The sequence below is a fragment of the Alligator sinensis genome, unplaced genomic scaffold (genome assembly GCF_000455745.1).
Source record: "Alligator sinensis unplaced genomic scaffold, ASM45574v1 scaffold17_1, whole genome shotgun sequence".
NCBI lineage: Eukaryota > Metazoa > Chordata > Crocodylia > Alligatoridae > Alligator > Alligator sinensis.
Window position 1 is genome coordinate 30,967 of NW_005842491.1, and position 19,053 is coordinate 50,019.

At 49.8% G+C, this 19,053-nt stretch overlaps 1 protein-coding gene across 1 annotated transcript; it reads right to left on the bottom strand.

The window, feature by feature from the left end:
* Positions 1 to 2,995: 2,995 nt before the first annotated feature.
* USP43 (ubiquitin specific peptidase 43) lies at positions 2,996 to 19,047 on the bottom strand (the record flags this gene model as incomplete). The annotated part of the gene is made up of 2 exons (XM_025212885.1): positions 18,817 to 19,047; positions 2,996 to 3,092 (listed from the first exon to the last, which is right to left on the bottom strand). Coding segments are annotated over exons 1-2 (259 nt in total), but the record flags the coding sequence as incomplete, so codon positions are not given.
* Positions 19,048 to 19,053: the final 6 nt, after the last annotated feature.

Here is a 19,053-nt window from a genome sequence, read left to right on the forward strand (position 1 = left end):
ATTTGAACGGAAACCTTTCAAATTCCACCTGAGGCAGATACCAGCAGGAAAAATAGCCCAAATAGTTACCATTTAGCAAAGTTATAAACAACTGAAAACAGAACGTTAATGAGAACTGCCAGAACCTGGACAGCAGGGCAGCACTATGTTTCATACTGCACTGATGGTAATGCAGGACTGGAAGGTGCTCAAGTACTAAGTGTGGTGATTAACATCTGTCACATAAGGAGCCCTTTTCCTGGACTTTCTTGAGTGACAAGTAATCTTTAAGGTCACTAGAGTGGAAAGAAGTTGGGGTGGGGGAAACATTTCTTTGAGTTTGTTTCTTTGTGCACTGAAGCACACTTCGGGTGAAATACTATTATCCTTTGTGCACCTAAGTGGTACTTACCAAGTGGTATAAGTGGCTTTTTGGCACATGTGCCCAGTTTGCAATTCTATTACCCCTTTAATGAGGATGCATAAGCATACATGTATATACTGAGAAAGCTCAGTAGGCCACACACTGCCTAGGCAGGTATGTGGCTATGTGAACACACCCAGTAGCTTTGAGCACTGACTCAAAGGGGGCACAGCCCTACTAGGCTGCAAAAGCCTTGGCTGTCCCTTGCTGCTGGCAACAGGAATCAGGGGCACTCAGGGAAGGGGTAGGCACTGTGGGTTGTGAACCAAGGGCAAAAGTCACTCAAAGCTACTGGGGGCTTGTGTCCCTCATTCCTTTATGAGTACCAGTTTCCTCAACCTCACACCACCTGGGAGACATCACTGCTGCAGAGGCAGGTGTTAGTAAGATCTGCAGCCAGGAGCTTAATGAAGCCCCTACTGCAACTGCTACCTTTAAATCACTAGGCGGATGGGGCAAGTCAGGTGAGGATTGAAAGGGTCTGCTGTGTTAATCCCCTGGCTGCTGGCTATGTCAACACCTCTCCCCCACAGCAGCTTCCCGCAAACTTGAGTTAGTGCTCTGCCCACAACCCCTGGGGACACATAGATCACAAAACTATAGCTGGACAAAAGCCCATGATTAGTGGATGTTAGGGTCCAGAAGGGAAGCACAACCACTATCCAGCAAGTGAGTACAGTTTTAATAGTCAGCTTTGCCAGGTTGTGCTTCTCTTTGGTTGAGCTTCCTTTCCAAGTTTTAACCCCCAGAGGCAAGTGATTAGGACACTCACCAAGAAAGATGAAGACCCAGGTTCTAGGCTCTCTTCACTTGGAGGGGGTTTGAACCTGTCTCTCTTTGACTGCTGTAACCACCAAGCCACAGGTTAGGCATTGTCCAGTCTTCTCCAGCCTTCCTTTTGAAGCTGTCCCCCTTGGCAGCCAAGAAAAGGAAATACATGGGGCCAAGAGGAAAAGGACAAGCTAAAAGGCAAGTGGTTCAGTGAGATGGATGCTGCTCTAGAAAGGAGCAGGCCTTGGGTTCCAGTTCGGACCTCTGTTGTCAATGGTACACTAACTGCTGTACTGCTCTCCATCCAAAACCTCTCAAATGCAAGGTACAGTGGTTCAGCTTCACGAGGGTGCTCCTTCTCTCCGCCCCCCCCCCGACTTATACTCAGGTGGGTGCACAACTGCCCAATCAGTGCACACGCTTTACACATCCATACTATAGGGGTAATGAAACTGCAAACTGCCCACAAGTCCCAAAAACACCACTGACGTGTCCTGAAAATGGTGACTTGGGTGCACAAAGTGAAACAGAATCATGCCCCTTGACTATACAGGAGAAATCGAGAAAGCTGACCACACACAATTTCTCCTTTGCTGAAAAATCCCCTCTGAACACCCAGAAGGTAGCCTTAATACAATGCTTTTAAAACAGGATTAAAAATAAATACATGTCAAGTCATTCTATCTAAAGGCACCTATATTAGAATATATCCTCCCCACCCCCAGTAATACTCCATTTCAAAATGCTCCAGGTGACCATTCATCTCACCGATGAGGGATGAATGCAGAGCCTTGGTTTCTGTATACTGCCCCACAGCATCTCTGGCCTTTCAGCTGAGCAAATAACACAGGTGGCTCTAGACTGCACTCCAAGCTCAGTGTCAGCACAGCACAAATGCAGAGTAAGCCCCCGTTACTCAAAAGGAGTTATCCTGGATTTCTTCTGGGCAACACAAAAAACAGAATCTGGCACCTCTATGAATTTAAAAGAAATATGAAGAAATGAGACTTGAAAAACCCCAGTGCTGTTTCAGTGTGGATTTTACTGAGAGGTGACCTGCTAATGCATTTAAATCTGAAATGGAAAAGGAAGGAAAACACAAAACTTTCCCCAAGAGAAGCCCTGGGGAAATCTTACATAACTGCTTTCTCAAGGCTTGTTCAAGCACTGCTCTCCTGCGGGTCCCTCCTCACTTAATGGATCCAGTTAGGATAGCGTATGATTTTCTGCCACTAATGGACTCCTCAAAAGCACCAGTGAGCTGATGCCACTTGTTTGGGTGATGAGTGGATTACTGCACTCCAGCAGCTGAGCGCTGCGTGCCAGCTTCATACATGTCTCCTGTTACTGACTTCCGATCTTTCTTTGAAGTCCTTGCCTTAGGGAGAGGCATTTATGACTGGGCAGGGCAGTCCAGCAGGACAAACTGCTCTGCCCAGCTCTCTGACCAGATCTGCTCCCAGAGGCTCTTCCTCAGGCGCTGCAGAGGAGCACTCTCCCCGCTGCCTTCCTGATAGGTGGAGATAGACAGCAACCCTGCATTGCCCTGAACTTCCACTTCTTCCTCAGGCGCCAAGCACTTCCCTGCTTATTTCTTACAAACAGAGGAAGAAATTGCGGTTCAGGCTGTTGCTTCACAGGCCATGTTTGTGAAGGATTTCAACACTGGAGCCCTAAGAAGTCAGCACCCACAAGCAGATCCTAACCACCTGTGCTCAGCTTCCAGCTGCTCCCAGCAGAACCCCAACAGCCAGATTTTCAGATCAGCTCCAATCCCAGAGCATAGACATTTCTTCAAAAGCTGGACATTTCACCTGGTACCTAGGCAAGAACTGGGTCCTGAAAAGTTTGGCTTGTGTCCTTCTGCTGTGCAAGGATCAGCACTGCTCAGTCTAGGGTTCGCGAGATGTGAGGAAACCTGGAAAGGAATGGGAAGGGAACAGAAAGATTTGGTATGTAAGCTCCCAGGGCCACATCCAGCTCTGTAGAGTACAAACAGCTGAGCATGGTCTGACCTGCTTCCCAGTTCCATTGTGCAGGGGCAGTTGGAGCTAAATGATGCAAGGAATCATTTATGCAGGCCTAGGTTCACATCCTGAACAGGATTCAAGTGAGAAGAGATGAGGAGGGCTAACTTACCTCTGCTTGCCTGTGGTGAGGAACTAATACAGTTTGGTGTTCCCTGCTCCAAGCAGACCCAGAATTGGCACAGCAAGATCTGCTGCAGTTCAGGATGCAAATAATGAGTCTAATAAAGCCCCAGGATATGAACAAGAGGCCTGACAGCCTAGAAGAGGAGGATGGTTGATGTTTTCCAGACCACATTTTGTGCCTTCATACAGAACAAGGCTTCACCTCTCTCCAAATGGTAATGGCAAGATCTGCCCATACTGGGACTCACATGCATGCTGGCCCTTTGGAGTAGCACCATTAAGGCGACCAAGCTGGGCAGTTACATTTATCCCTTTTGGCTGTTGGCCCTGCAGACAGCTTGCTGTGTCACTGTCACTCCTCAAATCAATAGCATCTAGGGCATCACTTGGGGTTCGGCTCAGGAGCATCTGCTTGCCTCTACTGAAGGAGCCATCGATACATAGATAGCCCTTCTCAGCTGCAAGCACTGACTAGTAAATTGCAGACCAGAGCCTATGTTCCCTGAGACTATGAAGTTAAAGTAATACTTTTATAAAATCAGAATCAGAGAAGCAGGGCTGGAAGAGAACTCCATAGGTCTAGTCCAACCCCTGCCTAAGGCAGGATCATCCCTATCCAAACCTTCCCATATAAATCCATTGTCTCTTAGCAAAGTGACAGTCAGCCCTGACAACACAAAACATAACACCCTAACCTGCCACAGGAAAAGCAAAAGGACCATGGCAGCCGAAGTCCTGCTGCTGTAAGGGTTGTGAACCTCCACTCGAGAGATCCCAGGAAAAGGGCCACACCCCACACCACAGGGGAAGGGAAAAATCCCCAAAGTCCATACTAGTCTGATCCTGGTGTAAAATGCCTTCCCAGTCCCAAATATGGTTGTTGGTCCAACCCTGAGCAGAGGGGGGAAGATCCTCTAGCCAGGAACCTCTGGGTTTCAGTCCCAGGAGGAGCACTGGCACACCCCAGCCAAATACCCAATGCCTGTGGAAGGCTTAAAAAACCCAAAAAAACAAACCAAAAAAACCCCAAACCCAAACACCACCACCACACACAACACAGCCTGACATGTGGGGGGAGGGCAGGGCAGGGCAGGGCAGGGCGAATTCCCTCCCAGACCCATGCAGCAATCAGCAAAGCCCAGAAGCATAAGAAATACCCAGAGCACAACACAAGCATAGTCATGCCTAGATCATCCCTGATCAGCAGCTCTTTGTGAACACCTCCAGTGATGGAGAGTCCACAGCTTCCCTGGGCAGCCTACTCCACTGCTCACTGTTTTAACAGGGAAGAAGTTTCTAATATCCAATTTAAACCTACTTTGCTGCAACTTCAAGTCATTGGTCCACGTCCTACTCTCTGCAGCAAGAGAGAATGTGTTTTCCCTTCTTTAAGGCAGCCCTTCAGGTATGTGAAGACTGCTAGCATGTCCCCTCTTAAGTACCTTTGCTGCAAGCTGAACATGCCTAGCTCGCTCAGTTTCTCTCATATGACTTACTTTCCAAGCCCTTTATTATTTGTGTGGCCCACATCTGGAGCCTCTCCAACTTCTCCACGTCCTTTTTATAAAACGTGGGGCCCCAAACCCCGCTCATCTAGAGTACTGTGTGCAACAAGGGGGTTCATCCCTGTTACTGGGGACACACTGTGAGACAGAGCCGAAGGGCTACCCTTTAAGACTAGGACTTTTCAGCCATAAGGGGTGAGAAGAAAGACTTCAAGATGTTAATGTCCATCTCCTATGCAGGGCCCGAAGACAAAAGTAGACTTGTATTGAGTCTGTGACCTATCAAGACTCCCAGGTCCTTTTCCATAGCACTGCCATGCAGCAAGGTGTCACCCATTTTGTAATTGTAGTTTTGATTATTCTTCCCAAGGTGTCGCATCTTGCATTTGTCTGCATTGAATTTCACCCTGTTGGCTCCAGCCTAGCTTTCCAATCTGTCAGGATCCTTCCAAATGTTACTCCCATCCTCCATGTTCACAATCCTCCCCAGTTTCACATCACCTGCAAACTTGCTCAAGAAGCTTTCTATTCCAGCATTCAGGCCATTACTAAACACACTGAACACACTGGGCCCAGGACAGATCTCTGTGGCACTCCATTCAAAGCCACCTGCCACTCTAACATGGATTCATTTATTATTACCCTTTGCCTAAGGCTATTGAGCCAGTTTCTCCATCCACCTCATAGTAGTTTTCTCCATCCCAAGTCTCCAATATGTTTATGAGAAGTTCATGTGGGGCCCTGTCAAAAGCCTTGCTGAAGTTCACTGCATCACCTTCATCCAAAGTAGTTACACTGGTCAAAGAAGATGATCAAGTTTTTGTTTGACGTGATTTGTTCTTAGTAAAACCATGACGGCTACTTGTGATCCAACTTTCCCCCTTTGGATGCTTGCAAACGGCCTTCATTCAGATATACTCCAGTAACTTCTCAGGTATTGAGGTGAGGCTAACCAGTCTGTCCTTTTTGCCTTTTTTTAAAGAAAGGCACTACATGACCTCTATTACAGTCCTCTAGTACCACACCAGTCTCCCGCAACTTCATGAATTTCATTGCCAAGGGCTCTGGGATCTGCCCTGCCAGTTCCTTCAGCACCCTGGGACGGAGTCCATCAGGCCCTGCTGATTGAAGTTTTCAGACCCATCAAAAGTTCTCTGGCTTTCCTGTTAATCTGTTCCTTCAGCTTGTTCCCTTCCTTGTCCAAATAATCCTTATTATGTATCTAGCTGCAGCTTAATTTTTTTTCACTGCATTTGGAGCACAGCATCTGCAAAAGGGCAGAAAACCCCTTGCCCCTGACACAGGCTGGGTGACCATAGAATAAGGGTGACCTGGTCACTGAGGGCTCCAAGGCAGACGTGCGTAGGTGATCGTGGGTGGGAATCATGCTTGTGTGAAGCAACTGTTGTACTGGGTAGAAAAATCCAATCCTCCTGAGGCTAGGAGTGCTGCCTCTGCAAGGGTAGCAAGGCTGTGCGTAATCATCACAGATGATGCAGCCCCTCACTAGCAGGCAGTGCCATGCCCTTGACTCTGACCTCCTTAGTGACAATCACATCAGTCCCCTTAAAGAGAAATGCGTCTGTGAGCCATTCAGTAGGTACCATGGACCCAATGCATTCCAGTACCAGGGCTAAGGACAGGGGCAAAGGGCTCCCCACATCCTGGGAGTCAATTCAACTCCTATACAGGTCAGGGGAGATGGGGCCTCTGACAGACGGGAAGTACGCAGGGCATAGGGGTTCCTCAGCCACCCCACCTCTATGCCTGGCCTGCCATGAGTACAGGCACTGAGCCAGCGCTACTCTTGCATGAGACCCCCTGTATAACTAGCTCTTCATACCCCAGTGTGAAAAGGATCTGCAGCTTTCTCCACCAACCCAGAACACACAGGGGTGCCATATGGGGGCCAGAGCAGGAATACCCCCAGAGCAGCTCCACTGGGGTAATGAAGGCAAGACTCTTTTGCAGGGAGATGGAGGGGGGAGTGCTACATAGCTGCAGGCCCATCAGTCCTACTTCCCCAGCGTGCTAAGATGCAAGAGCTGTGCAACCCAGCACACAGGGATGGCACAAATGCCAAGAAAACGGAGTTTCCCCCAGTCCAAACCTCTCCCACCATTGCAACAGCAAGGCAGTTTGACAGCATAGCTGCTGCAATAGGAACCGTTTGCCCACTCCTCCTCCTCTGATGCTCCCCTCAGTACCTTCCTGTAACCTGCAAGGCTCCCTGACTACTCAGCATGACCAAATCACTTGCTGCAGCATCAGGCAAACTCCAAGGGACGCACTTGCCCCTTCCCGCAAGCTCTGCCCCTACTCTACTGCAGACAGGGAACTCCTGGGCTCCAGGTGCTGCACAAAAACCGGTACTTCCCCTTCTTGAGGGGGATTTGGGGGTTTTCTGCCAGATGCATCCTCTTGCCAGGTCTTTATTCACCAAGGGACAAAATAATTAACCCAGGTGCAAACTACAGCTGGAAAGTGCAGAGAAATCTGCCAGCAGATTGCTGAGAAACAAAAAAACTTTCTGGCTCTGCAGTGCCTGCCTTCCCAAAGGAGTGATATGCAGACTTCATGCAGTGGGTCACTTCTCCCACCACTGCAATGCAACCTGCTCTGGGGTATCGCACTGCAGGCAACTAGCAGCCACCTGGCAAGGCTTACTATTAAGACAGGGAGAGAAGAATAGCACCCCCAGCTAGGGCCCACAGGGAATGCACGGAGGGGCACAAGGAACCTCCCTAAGCCCCGAGACCGAAGCACATGTTAAGATCCACATTAATCTGCACATGTCTGTTAACATCCATGCAGTGAAATGCCAGCATTTGGTTGTCAGAAAAGTGAAAACCACCTCTCCTTTCTCAGCTATCATACTCCTGGGCATATCTGTCAGAGGCCAGCATCTGCTCCTGGGCACCCTGCAGTGTCTGCTCAGCTGAGGGGAGGGAAGGAGCTGACTTCCAGCCTCTCTTATGTGGCATCTACAGGATTGTTAACCAAGTGCCAGCTGCAAGGCAGGAGCAGAAATCTGTTTCTGCACATGGCCGCTCCTACCAGTGACACAGGTGAACTACAACCCAGGGGTGGCAGCAGCCCAGGGATTCCTGGTGAGGGAATTCAACCTTGAGGATCTTTTCCTGAAGATGATGGACAAGTCAGAAACTCCAACATGACTCTGCTGCAGCTAGTGTGTAGTAAGGTGAAAAAGCGGGTAGCACGAGTCACTGGAGATGAGCTGGGGAGTATGCTCACATGACTTGCCAGGCACTGTTATTGCCCTTGTCCTACTAACCAAAGGGTTTCTGTCCACTGACCTGCAAGCAGCACAGGTGCACAACCATGCATTGATCACTGCCTCCTTGCTCATAGACTCAATGGCTTCACCACAGGCCATACATGACAGATCAACTCCTGCTGGCTGTGGGGCCTCCAGAGCCATGGAACAAGTGCAAAAGAGAGACCAAAAAGGCGGATTACTCTGCCTGAGGTGTCACCCCGTGATGATCTGGGGGATGGAGGTCACTGGCCAAAGGGGAGGGGGAAATGGTACAGCAGCTACTGCAACCTTGGAGCAACTGCTAGTGCCCACAGCCTGTGCTGGGAAGGATCCTGGTTCCCCCAGCAAACACCCATGAGCTCCACATGGAGGGAAACACACCTTCAGGGAACTGTACGTGGCATGCTGGAAATGACACCAACCCTGTGGAAAAAGCATTATATTAAGCTGCCCTCAGGTATGAGCAGTCCTGTCATTCATGGACTATTAACCTCAGCCTTCAGGCAATATCCATTATATCTTAAGCAATCCTAATGTACTTGGTCCTCAGTGATTCTCAAAGGGCTTTGCACAGCTGAATAAGTAACTCTCACTATTTTACAGGCAGGGAAACTAAGGCACAAAGTCCGGAAGTTACTTGCCTCAAGTCCCCATGCAAGTCGATGGCAGAACCAGGAACAGAACCTGGCTCCTGCTCTAGGATCCCAACACAGCAGTGCCCAAAATTCATAGACCAGCAAACCAGTGTCAGCCCTCACCATTTCAGACAGGCCACTTTGTACCTTCCTCCTCAAAGAGGGTGGAAATGGAAAATGAAAGTGGTAAATGCAAAAGGGCCCAGCATGATCCACAGACCTCATATGGTCTCAACGGAAGTGAAGTGGGGAACAACTGGGAACCGCTACCCTAACTCACATCATTGATCTCATGAACTACTGCGGCCTTGGAAAATGCTTTACTTCTCTTGGCCTATGATTAGTCAGTGTTTCTATTGGAGGGAATATAGATACTGAAGGGAAAAAACACATCACAGCCACCATGCACAAAAGAAAGAGCAGGGACAGAAGAACTGCAAGACCCAGCATCCATCCAACTGTATCATGTCTCCGGTAACATGCACCAAAAGAAGCTGCAGTCTCTATATCAGAAAATTTGGTACTAGCTAGTCTACAAAGGGAGGAAGGAATTCCTTCCCCAGCTGAGACAATCTGCTGGCTCATGCTCTTACCCATGAGACTGTATAATCATGGCAAATTTTTACCCCATGTAATTTTACTCCAAATGTTTCTATATTCCAAATAAATCTCTCAGGCTTTCTGAATCTTGTTGTCAACAAAATCTTGTGGCAATAAATTCCACAGGACATTACGCATTGTGGAAAGCTATGTATTATTTAATCAGTTTTGAAACTGGGAGGTAACAAATTAAATTGACCCCTTTTTCTCATCACAGAAGGAAAGATGAAAAGGAGCAATTGGGAATAAATGGAGTAAAAAGAGTAAACAGGTTCAGTCTTTGCAGTTCTTGCCAATGAAAACGTTCAGGTTTGGGGGAAACTCCATCTCTGAATCCTTCTTATTTTTCATGTACTGTTTGTGACCAGAACTGAAAAATGGATCCCAGGTAAGGACAAAACACTGACCGAGAATCTTACAAACCCACAGTATTTGTGCACCATTTCTAAATTCACTGCATGAACTCACTTACTGTACTGCTTGCTGCTGCTGCTCTACAGAAAGCAGAAGTCTTTGAAGACCTGGCCCTGGCCCAGTGACTCTTACCTTCTTTGTCCTGAGTGGTTGTAGCTAACCTAGAAGCTAGCAGTTCGGGTTTCTGGTCTTCCTTCCTTGGGGGACTGCCGTGCAGTTCCAGGCCCCACTGATATGATATCTGCCCAGTCACTGACAATGGCAAACGCCAGGAGGAGCAAACAAAGGCACCCTAAGGGCAGACGCCTCTTGACAGTTAAACCTGCCATCCCAGAAGGAACCGTTTCAGGAAAGACAAGTGGGAGTGTGACTGGAAAGACATCAAAGCTGGGAGTTGATAGCTACTGACAGAGCCAACACCTGAGTCGCCCCCTCCTTGGGTATTGGAGTAACTGCCCATTTTGGTTTCTGACCAATATCACGTTACCTGTGCTTGATTAAAAAGAAAGGAAGATGGAACGGTAGTCAGCAGAGATGGGGATTAGCATATCCAGCCGTGTGTCTCTCACACTTCCACAGCTACTAATTTGTCGGTCAAGTGAAGTCACCTCCTGAAACAATTCCCGACTGTCACTTAACTAAATTTTTCGAAAGTATCTAAGAGGTTTTGAAGCCCAAATCACGCAAATGCTTAGTTGTTTTTTAAAATGGAATAAAGGCTCTGGGGTCACTTGAGCACTGATGAAAACTTTACCCCACCATAGATTTCATAGACATCAGGGCTGGAAGGGACCTCGGAAGATCATCGAGTCCAGCCCCCTGCCCAAAGGGCAGGAAGTCAGCTGGGGTCATAGGATCCCAGCAAGATGAGCATCCAGTTTGCTCTTGAAGGTATTCAATGTAGGCGCTTGAACCACCTCCGATGGCAGGCTGTTCCAGACCTTGGGGGCTCGGACAGTAAAGAAAGTCTTCCTTATGTCCAGCCTGAAACGGTCTTGTAGTAGTTTATGACCATTCGACCTAGTCGTCATCCCTTGGGTCGCTCTGGTGAACAAACGTTCCCCCAGATACTGGTGGTCACCCCTGATAAACTTGTAGGTGGCCATCAGATCACCCCTGAGCCTGCGCTTTTCCAGGCTAAAGAGCCCCAGGGCTCTCAGCCTGTCATCGTAGGGTCTGCTTCCCTGACCTCTGATCATGCGCGTGGCTCTTCTCTGGACTCTCTCAAGCTTCTCCACATCCTTTTTGAATTGTGGAGCCCAAAACTGGACGCAGTACTCCAGCTGTGGCCTCACCAAGGCTGAGTACAAGGGGAGAATGACGTCCTGGGATTTGCTTGAGAAGCATCGATGGATGCAAGCCAGCGTTTTGGTCGCTTTACTAGCCGCAGCATCGCAGCCTATAAGGATGCTGCGGGTTTTTTTTCCCAAGGTGGAGAACCTTGCATTTATCGGCGTTGAACACCATCAGATTCTCGTCCGCCCACTTGCTGAGCCTGTCCAGGTCAGCCTGGATAACCTGCCTGTCTTCTGGTGTGGATGCTTTGCCCCAAAGGTTGGTGTCATCGGCGAACTTGGCCAGTTCTGATCGCTTCTGACTCCAGTGTCCACATCATTAATGAAGATGTTGAACAGTATGGGTCCAAGGACAGAGCCTTGGGGGACCCCACTGGTCACAGGACACCACGATGAGTGACTTCCATCGATTACTACCCTCTGGGTCCGACCCCGGAGCCAATTTTCCAGCCAGTGGATCGTGGAGGGCCCAAGGCGACAATTGGCCAGTTTCTCCAAGAGGCGATCATGTGACACCAGATTGAAGGCTTTTTTGAAGTCAAGATATATGACATCAATCTCTTCTCCCTTGTCCAGGTGATAGGTCACCTGGTCGTAGAAGGAAATGAGATTGGTCAAGCAAGACCTACCTGCAACAAACCCGTGCTGGCTATCCCTTAAGATGTTGGCGTCGGCCAGTCCATTAAGGATGGCCTCTTTAATATACTTTTCTAAGATCTTCCCCGGGATAGAAGTCAGGCTAATGGGCCTATAGTTAGCCGGATCCACTTTCCTCCTTTCTTGAAGATAGGCACCACATTGGCCTTCTTCCAGTCTTCGGGCACTACACCAGAGCGCCAAGAGTTTTCAAAGATCCGCGCTAGAGGCTGGGCTATGATGCTCGCCAGCTCCTTGAGTACCCTGGGGTGAAGATTGTCAGGGCCAGCTGACTGGAAGGTATCCAGCTTCTCAAGATGTTCCTTCACGAAGTCAGCATCAATGGAGGACAGGGGATCACCCTCACCCGGACTTCCCTGTCCCGTAGTGGGCATGGGCGTCCCATGGGACTGATGAAAGACCGACGCAAAGTACCTATTTAATAAACAAAGCCTTGTATGCTCTAGAACTGATCCAAGAATCAATCACTTAGCATATTAAGAAATTACTTTTCCAGCCGCTGTCCTGTTATTAGGACATTTGATCAGATCACATAAGCAGGTGGTTGATGTCCAGCTTTATTAGATTTAGCTGCCTCTCAGATCTCCCTCAACAGCATGCATTGAATATCTGTGTCATGTCTTGTGGACCAGTAGTATAACTTCCCATTCCCCCCAGCATATCTGTGATCTGCATTCTTATGAACTGGGATTGCCACCCATACAGATGCTACCAAGTGGTCCTCTACACTCAGAAATATTTTCTCATTGGATCTTAACTCATGGTGTTACTTATGCACGCTAGCACCCATTTGAACACAAACAACTCTGCACTTAATATGCCAACAGTTTTTATGCTCAGGCAACATAAAAAAGCCAAGGTGTTCTCATTCCACCATCTCTCAGTGATGCTCACTACGATACACGGCTCGCCCATCCCCAAGTTGCAAAGTCCACCCATTTGTGCTTCCCAAAGGCAGAAACAGACATCGCCAAACCAAAGTGAATCAGCTGTAGCAGGACATGGAACGATTGTCCCTGGTCCAAGGATTCCCAGGATCTCTTGTTCCCTGGCACTGGGTCCTGCTCTGACCTATGCCTCACATGGAGGCATGGGTCCTGGCACAGGGAAGCAAAGAGTGGCACAGAAGCCAGGGATCCCTGGTGCCCCGTGGTTCCATGTGAGGACCCACACTGACCCATGCCATGCTTCTGCCTCAAGCATGAGTCAGCACAGGTCCTGGCAAGGTGTGGACATGCTGACCCATGCCTCTGTGTGAAGAACAGGTCATTGTGGGTCCTGACAAGGAGGCACAGGAGCTGGGGAATTCCTGGGGGCTCATGCCTCCTTGCAGGGACCTGTACCGAGTCCTGCACTGACCCAGAAGTACAGATCAGCACAGGTCCTAGTACAGGAGCCGGGTGATCTCTGGTGCCCCATGACTCCACGTGGGACCTGTGATGACCTGCGTCTTTGCCTGAAGCACGAGTCAGTGCTGGTCCCAGCATGGGGGTGGGGACACAGGAGGCAGGTAAACCCTAGCACCCTGTGGCTCCATGCAGGGACCCAAACTGGCCCATGCTTCACATGGAGACAAGGATCAGTGCAGGTCCCCCACATGGAAGCACGGGGCACCAGGGATTAGCTCCCCACCCCCTGATGTATGGGGCAGCATGAAGACCTGAGGTTGCATGGGTCGTGGCATAGAGGCACAGGGCACTCCCCAGGTCCCACGCCTTCATGACAGGACCAGTGCAGGCTTTCCTTGCTTACAGAGATGCGTCCTGGGAATCTCTGTAAAGTGGGTAAAGCCAGGCAAGTGCTTCAGTGACTTGAGGGCCTGATCCTACTGGACTGTGTAGGATCGTGCCCCTCAAGTTCCCAGAGCATCTGCCCAAAGCTGCCCACCCTCTCCCATCACAAAGCAAATAGACATCAGCTGCAATTAACTGGCAGGATTTACAAGTACCTTTTGTTACACCACGGACATGGTACAACACAAGGTAGGGACATCTATTTGCTTGGCATTTGTACTGCCATAAACATTGTTATGGCAGCACAAATGTGTCATCTGTTTCTACGCCAACACATATTCCATTGGCAGCAGCGTAAGCATGACAGTACTGTACATCAAGAAGCTTCAGAGCTAGATGTGCTTCCATTGTGCTAGGTGCTGCACATGCAGAATGCGAGACAGCAGGGCTGGGATTTGCAAAAACACCTCAGGGAGTTGGGCACTTGCTTTTCAGTGTTATTGGTGCACCAGACTCCTTCATATTCATTGCAGCTTTCATTACTCAGCTCCTTGCTTGAATGCTGCATGATATTTCCAGGGTCCACATCTGGAAATTCACTGTATCTTCTGGCCCACCCTTTACTGGGTACAGGGCCACAGGCTCAGGACCTGATCCAAAGCCCATCTCACTCAGTAGAAGACTCTCCGATGACTTCAGTCAGCTCTGAACTAGGGCCTGTGTGTGCATCTATTCTAGCCCCATTAAGAGCCATCTTCTCTCCATTAACATTGTATCTGGAAGCCTGAATTCTTTCCAGGAGGTTTACCCTTTGGTTTATTGCTGAAAAAGATTCATAAGAAATAAATAAAAGAAAGGGCAACAACAGCAGTAGGAGACTGGAACAACAAGAGGGGAAGAGAAAAGCAAGAAACAAACAAGCTGTCTTGGCCGGGCTGGACAGACAATCCAGCATCGCAACAAGCTGCCAGGATGAGCCCATTAAGGAAGAAAAGTGTTTAGTGTTGTACATTCATCCAGCCAGCAGCAAGGAATGACTGCAGCTCCCACATGTTGCAGGAAATCCCAGGGCTTCTAACAGAAATGAAGCCAGCATCTGTGAGAAAATGTTCGCTCGCCATTTGTGTACACCAGCCAGGACAACACAGCCTGACAAGGCAAGACAGCAGCGAGTCTGCAGGAATACTTCCATCTGCATACAGAATTTATTCCCCTGGGAAAGTCTTCCTCCGCACATGACCTCTGGCTCCCAGAGAGCCTCTTACAAGCACAGGCTGGTCAAGTGTACCCACAAGGTCAAAGTAGCTCCGGCTCAGAGTATGACTTTGTTCCTATTGTTATACACCAGACCCTCTGGTTGGTGCCATCCAGGTCCCTGGCCAGCTACCAGGGGTTGCCAGCTGGCAGATGAACAGCACTGCACGCTCAGCCAAATGAAAGAGGAAGCTGAGCAGCTATTTAAGTGGGGGAAGTTATACAAGCACTGTACTTTGCTGGCATTGCTCATTGCTGGGAGAAGTCACACCACAGCCTTCACTTTGTGACCACGATACAAGAGCCAGTCAGAGGTCTCCCACGGCTGAGATAGTCTGCTCAATACAAAGATCCCAGGTGTGGGGGGAAGCCTGAATCCAGGACTGGACTGGGCAAAAAAAGCAAAAGAGCTTCTGAGGGACAGACCAGGGTGGGGCAAGGGCGGGGTACCAGCTCCCACTGCTGCATGCAGCCGTGTTGCCAAGGCAGTTGTGGTGGCAAGGCTGGAGCTGGGGATTTGCAGAGGCTGTTCTCACTTTGTTGTAAAAGTTCCTCCTGCACTGTACAACCCTGCTGCACAGTGAGCTGGGAGCTACGCTCTGGTCTCTGGGAGGCAGAGTCTGCCCTGCCACCCTCCTGCCTTTTGCTCTGTGCCAAGTTCATATGGCTGCACAGCACTCCCAGGCCGGGCCAGCCAGGATAGGATTACCGAGGACATTCCTGGACACTCTTCAAGGAGCTCATACAACAAGCAATCTGTGTGTGATGCTACAGCATCAACTGCTCCCCCTCGTGCCCTCCCAGTCTCTTAGAAACAGTGAACCAGAGGGGCAGATTTTATTCTGCAGGAATGTAAAATAATCTGTGACTTCAAGGACAGTGGGATGTGTTCTCAATAGGCCTCTTCATTCTCTTCCCTTCCTTCATCTCCTCACTCTACTGTTTCCTAGAAACAAAGCCTGAAGTTCACGACCAGTTCACACTGCTTTAAACATGATCATAATCAAATGCAGAACATGCATGAGTGGTGCAAGAAGCAGCCTTCTAACTAACAGGTGCAGCAGGGAGGGAAGGGGCAATGTGATGCGGGACAAGACACCAGAGCTTTAATATGCTGGCCTGGCATCACAATATGGGTTTCTATCCTCGGATGGGAGCTTTCTGAAAGGCTTTTTAGTTACATACATACATGAATTCCACCCACCTGTAGCTCACAGCAAGCTCTAGGTGGGCACCTAGTACCAAGAAAATTTGGGACTGCAGCAGGTATTTTCCCACAGCCTTACATCAGCCACACTCAGGTTGCAGCTGAAGAGCAAGCTGGGTTTTGTACAGCAATGCACACTGGCCATCAGCCACCTTACTATCCACGTCCACCTCCTCTGTGTATCCCCATGTCACAGGGGCAGAGGCACACTACAGACTTGCTCAGAGTGAGGCCAGAAGGACCAGGAATGGGAGCCCAAACCCCTGCCTGCTAGCCCGCTGCTCGAACCAATAATCTTCTCAACATCTCTCTCTCTCCCCAAGGCCCATGGCTAAGCAAGACTTGAGGGAAGTTTTTCTAGACGATGCTGGACCTCACTTGGCCTGCCGGGGCCTGCCACGTGTCTCTCAAGCATAGGTCAATTGTACAAGAATGCAAGCCCAGAAGGGCCCACTGGGTCACCAAATTCTGAGTCCGTCCTTTGCTACTGCAGATGCCCACATCCCATTCCTAACATGACATACACAGGACAAACCGGACAGTTCTGTGATGGGGTTTCAGAGCAACTAGCTCACAGCAACTTCATCTAGGTTGGAACAACATTTCCCTTACAGTCCCTCATCTTTAAAAGTGAGTTTCCCCCCCACCAAAAAAAGCTTCTAATGGATTCAACAAGTATAAGGGGGAATCCACCCCTAGCAAAATACTGGAGTTGAGGAAAGGGGGAAATGTGTCAAGTAGTAAACTAAAGCACCATCTGAAAACACAAAGTTCAGGGGGTCCTGAGGTCTGCCTGCAAGTTACAGAATCTGTTTCTTCTTTTCAATTTGGGGAAACAACAGGAGCCCAAACAATTTATCTTTAAGAGAGGCTGCTGTCGCAGCATCTAATCTTCTGTGGGATTGTTAATCAAGTAACCTAGCAATACAGGATTTACTAAAGCAATGGGTCAAATCATTGCCCCACTGATCTTTGCATATGCTCCAACTGCCTCAGAGTGGTCAATACCAATGATTCAGGGAATGAAAATGCCCTGCATGACAAGCCTGAGAAAGCTTCCCACGAGCAGCAGATTATACCCTGAAATTCTTTAATTTAGAGGTCCCCAGCCCTCTCAATAAGCCTCTACAACCCCTACTGATATTAGCAAGGATTACCTGCACCCCCATGTGGCAGAGAGAGCTAAATTTCCATAGAACAACTGCCAGAACAGTGATAGTCTTAAAATAAAAGGAACCGTGATCTCAGATAAATAGCTTGTGAGGCTTTATAGCCCCTCATAAACCCTCCCTGCTCTCCTGCATTGCCAGAGATCTTCTTTTAAAGGGAGATTAAAAACAAGAAGGAAATTCATGCCACATGCAGATAACCACCCAGAGGGTGGAAATTCAAAGTAAAGGCTGAAACATTTTTCCTCCCTCTGTGCCTAGGGATTACAGCCATCTGAGGAGGAAGGGGCCTCTGATCATTATATTTATTCAGAGAGGAATATTGTGCTCATTATTACAATAGCTGGATGCATGCTACAGGAATTAAAAACAAATTAATTGCAACCTGTTGCTGCAGAAGCCACCCTAGCCTTCATCTCCTTCAGTCCCAGAAATGCCCCTTGCCAAGAGGCCCAGATTAAGGATGGGGAGGAGCAGGGCAGGAATGGGATCCATCCCACAAATTGCAGTGCTGACTGGGGGCCGTTCACTGGCACCACACCGAGCCAGACCCTGCATTCTCATGGCGAGCTGCAAGCCCCTCAGCTGGCTTCCCCTGCAGCAGGGTGAGCCAGATCCACTACACCCAGCAGCTGCTAAAGGCTGTACCCCAACACCCGGCAGCAGTGACACTTACACTGATCAATTGTCTAAGGGCAGGCGGCATCCAAGCTGCCCAAGACTCAAGAAAAGATGGGTTAAGACCAAATCATGCAACTCTATTGTGGCCAGTGAGGCACAGAAAGTCACAGCAGCCGCTTAGATCATGCTCTAGACTGAACTTCATTCCACACTAGCAGTATCTTGGTACAGAGCCCTGCCGGCCTATGGTGGGAAGGGGCTGGGAAACCTTAACCCTAATCCAGGGCATGCCAGCTCCTCCATGCCAATCTTCACATGGGTGGCGGGGGAGGCTCAGCAAAGATTAGGGAATAACCAAGATGTTTCATTTTCATCTTCGGAGTACTTTAGGAACTTCAAAACCACCATCAGTGAGCATTGGGGCTTCCCAGCAACGCCTAGCTGCAGAGACCTTTCCAACAAGAGTCCACCCCGGCAGTGCGAGCCAACAGAGATCCTAGGGCTGCATTTGGTAGCCGTGTTGGTGCGAGACAGAAAGAAGTGCAAAGCACTACAACTCTCGGTTCAGAGATGATACCTTTTATGAGACCAACTAAGAAATCACAAAACAACTGTACTGTAGGAACTGGGACACCTGGGTATGCAGGCATCAGGCCAGAGGCTGTGCTGCTCTTAACTCGCCACTGTGAACATCCCCTTTCCTTGGACCATGAGACCACTTTACAGGTGGAGGTGCAGCCCCATGCTTACTGATAGGAAAGATGAGGACAAGGAAGAGAGACTGAGCACTGCAGCTCTGGCTATGGTGTCAGGCCTGGGTCTGCTTCCCTGATCAAGGATGTGCGGGAGGGAACGGGTGGGGCACCCGTCTCCGAAGCCAACAGTGCTGCTCCACGGGACGTGTGGGTGAAGAAACACAGATGGCAGCCAAGTAGGTTCAGGGGAGTGAAGCAGCAGGGGATGCATGTCCGCCCCCACAGCACCCCTTCTCTCCGCACTGCGTGCCTGCCCCCGGGCCAGACCCACACCTCGCCTGGAGCCCCTGGCAGCACGGCTCGGCTCGGCTGGGCTGGGCGGCGCGGAGAGCCCCGGGGCAGGGCGGAGCGGAGCGGCTCCTACCTTAAACTGCACGGAGAGCTGCGGCGTATAGTCCAGCGTCCAGAGCGCCCGCACCAGCGCCGCCAGCTGCCGCGTGACCTCGCCGCGGGCGCGGAGCGGCCCCAGCGCCAGGAACTCGGCCAGCAGGTCGGTGTTGCTCAGGCACTGCACCACGGCGTTCATGAAGCACGTGTTGCCGTGGTTCCTCAGCCCCTGCGCCCCGGGCGCCCGCGCCGGCTCCGGCTCCGCCGCCCGCCC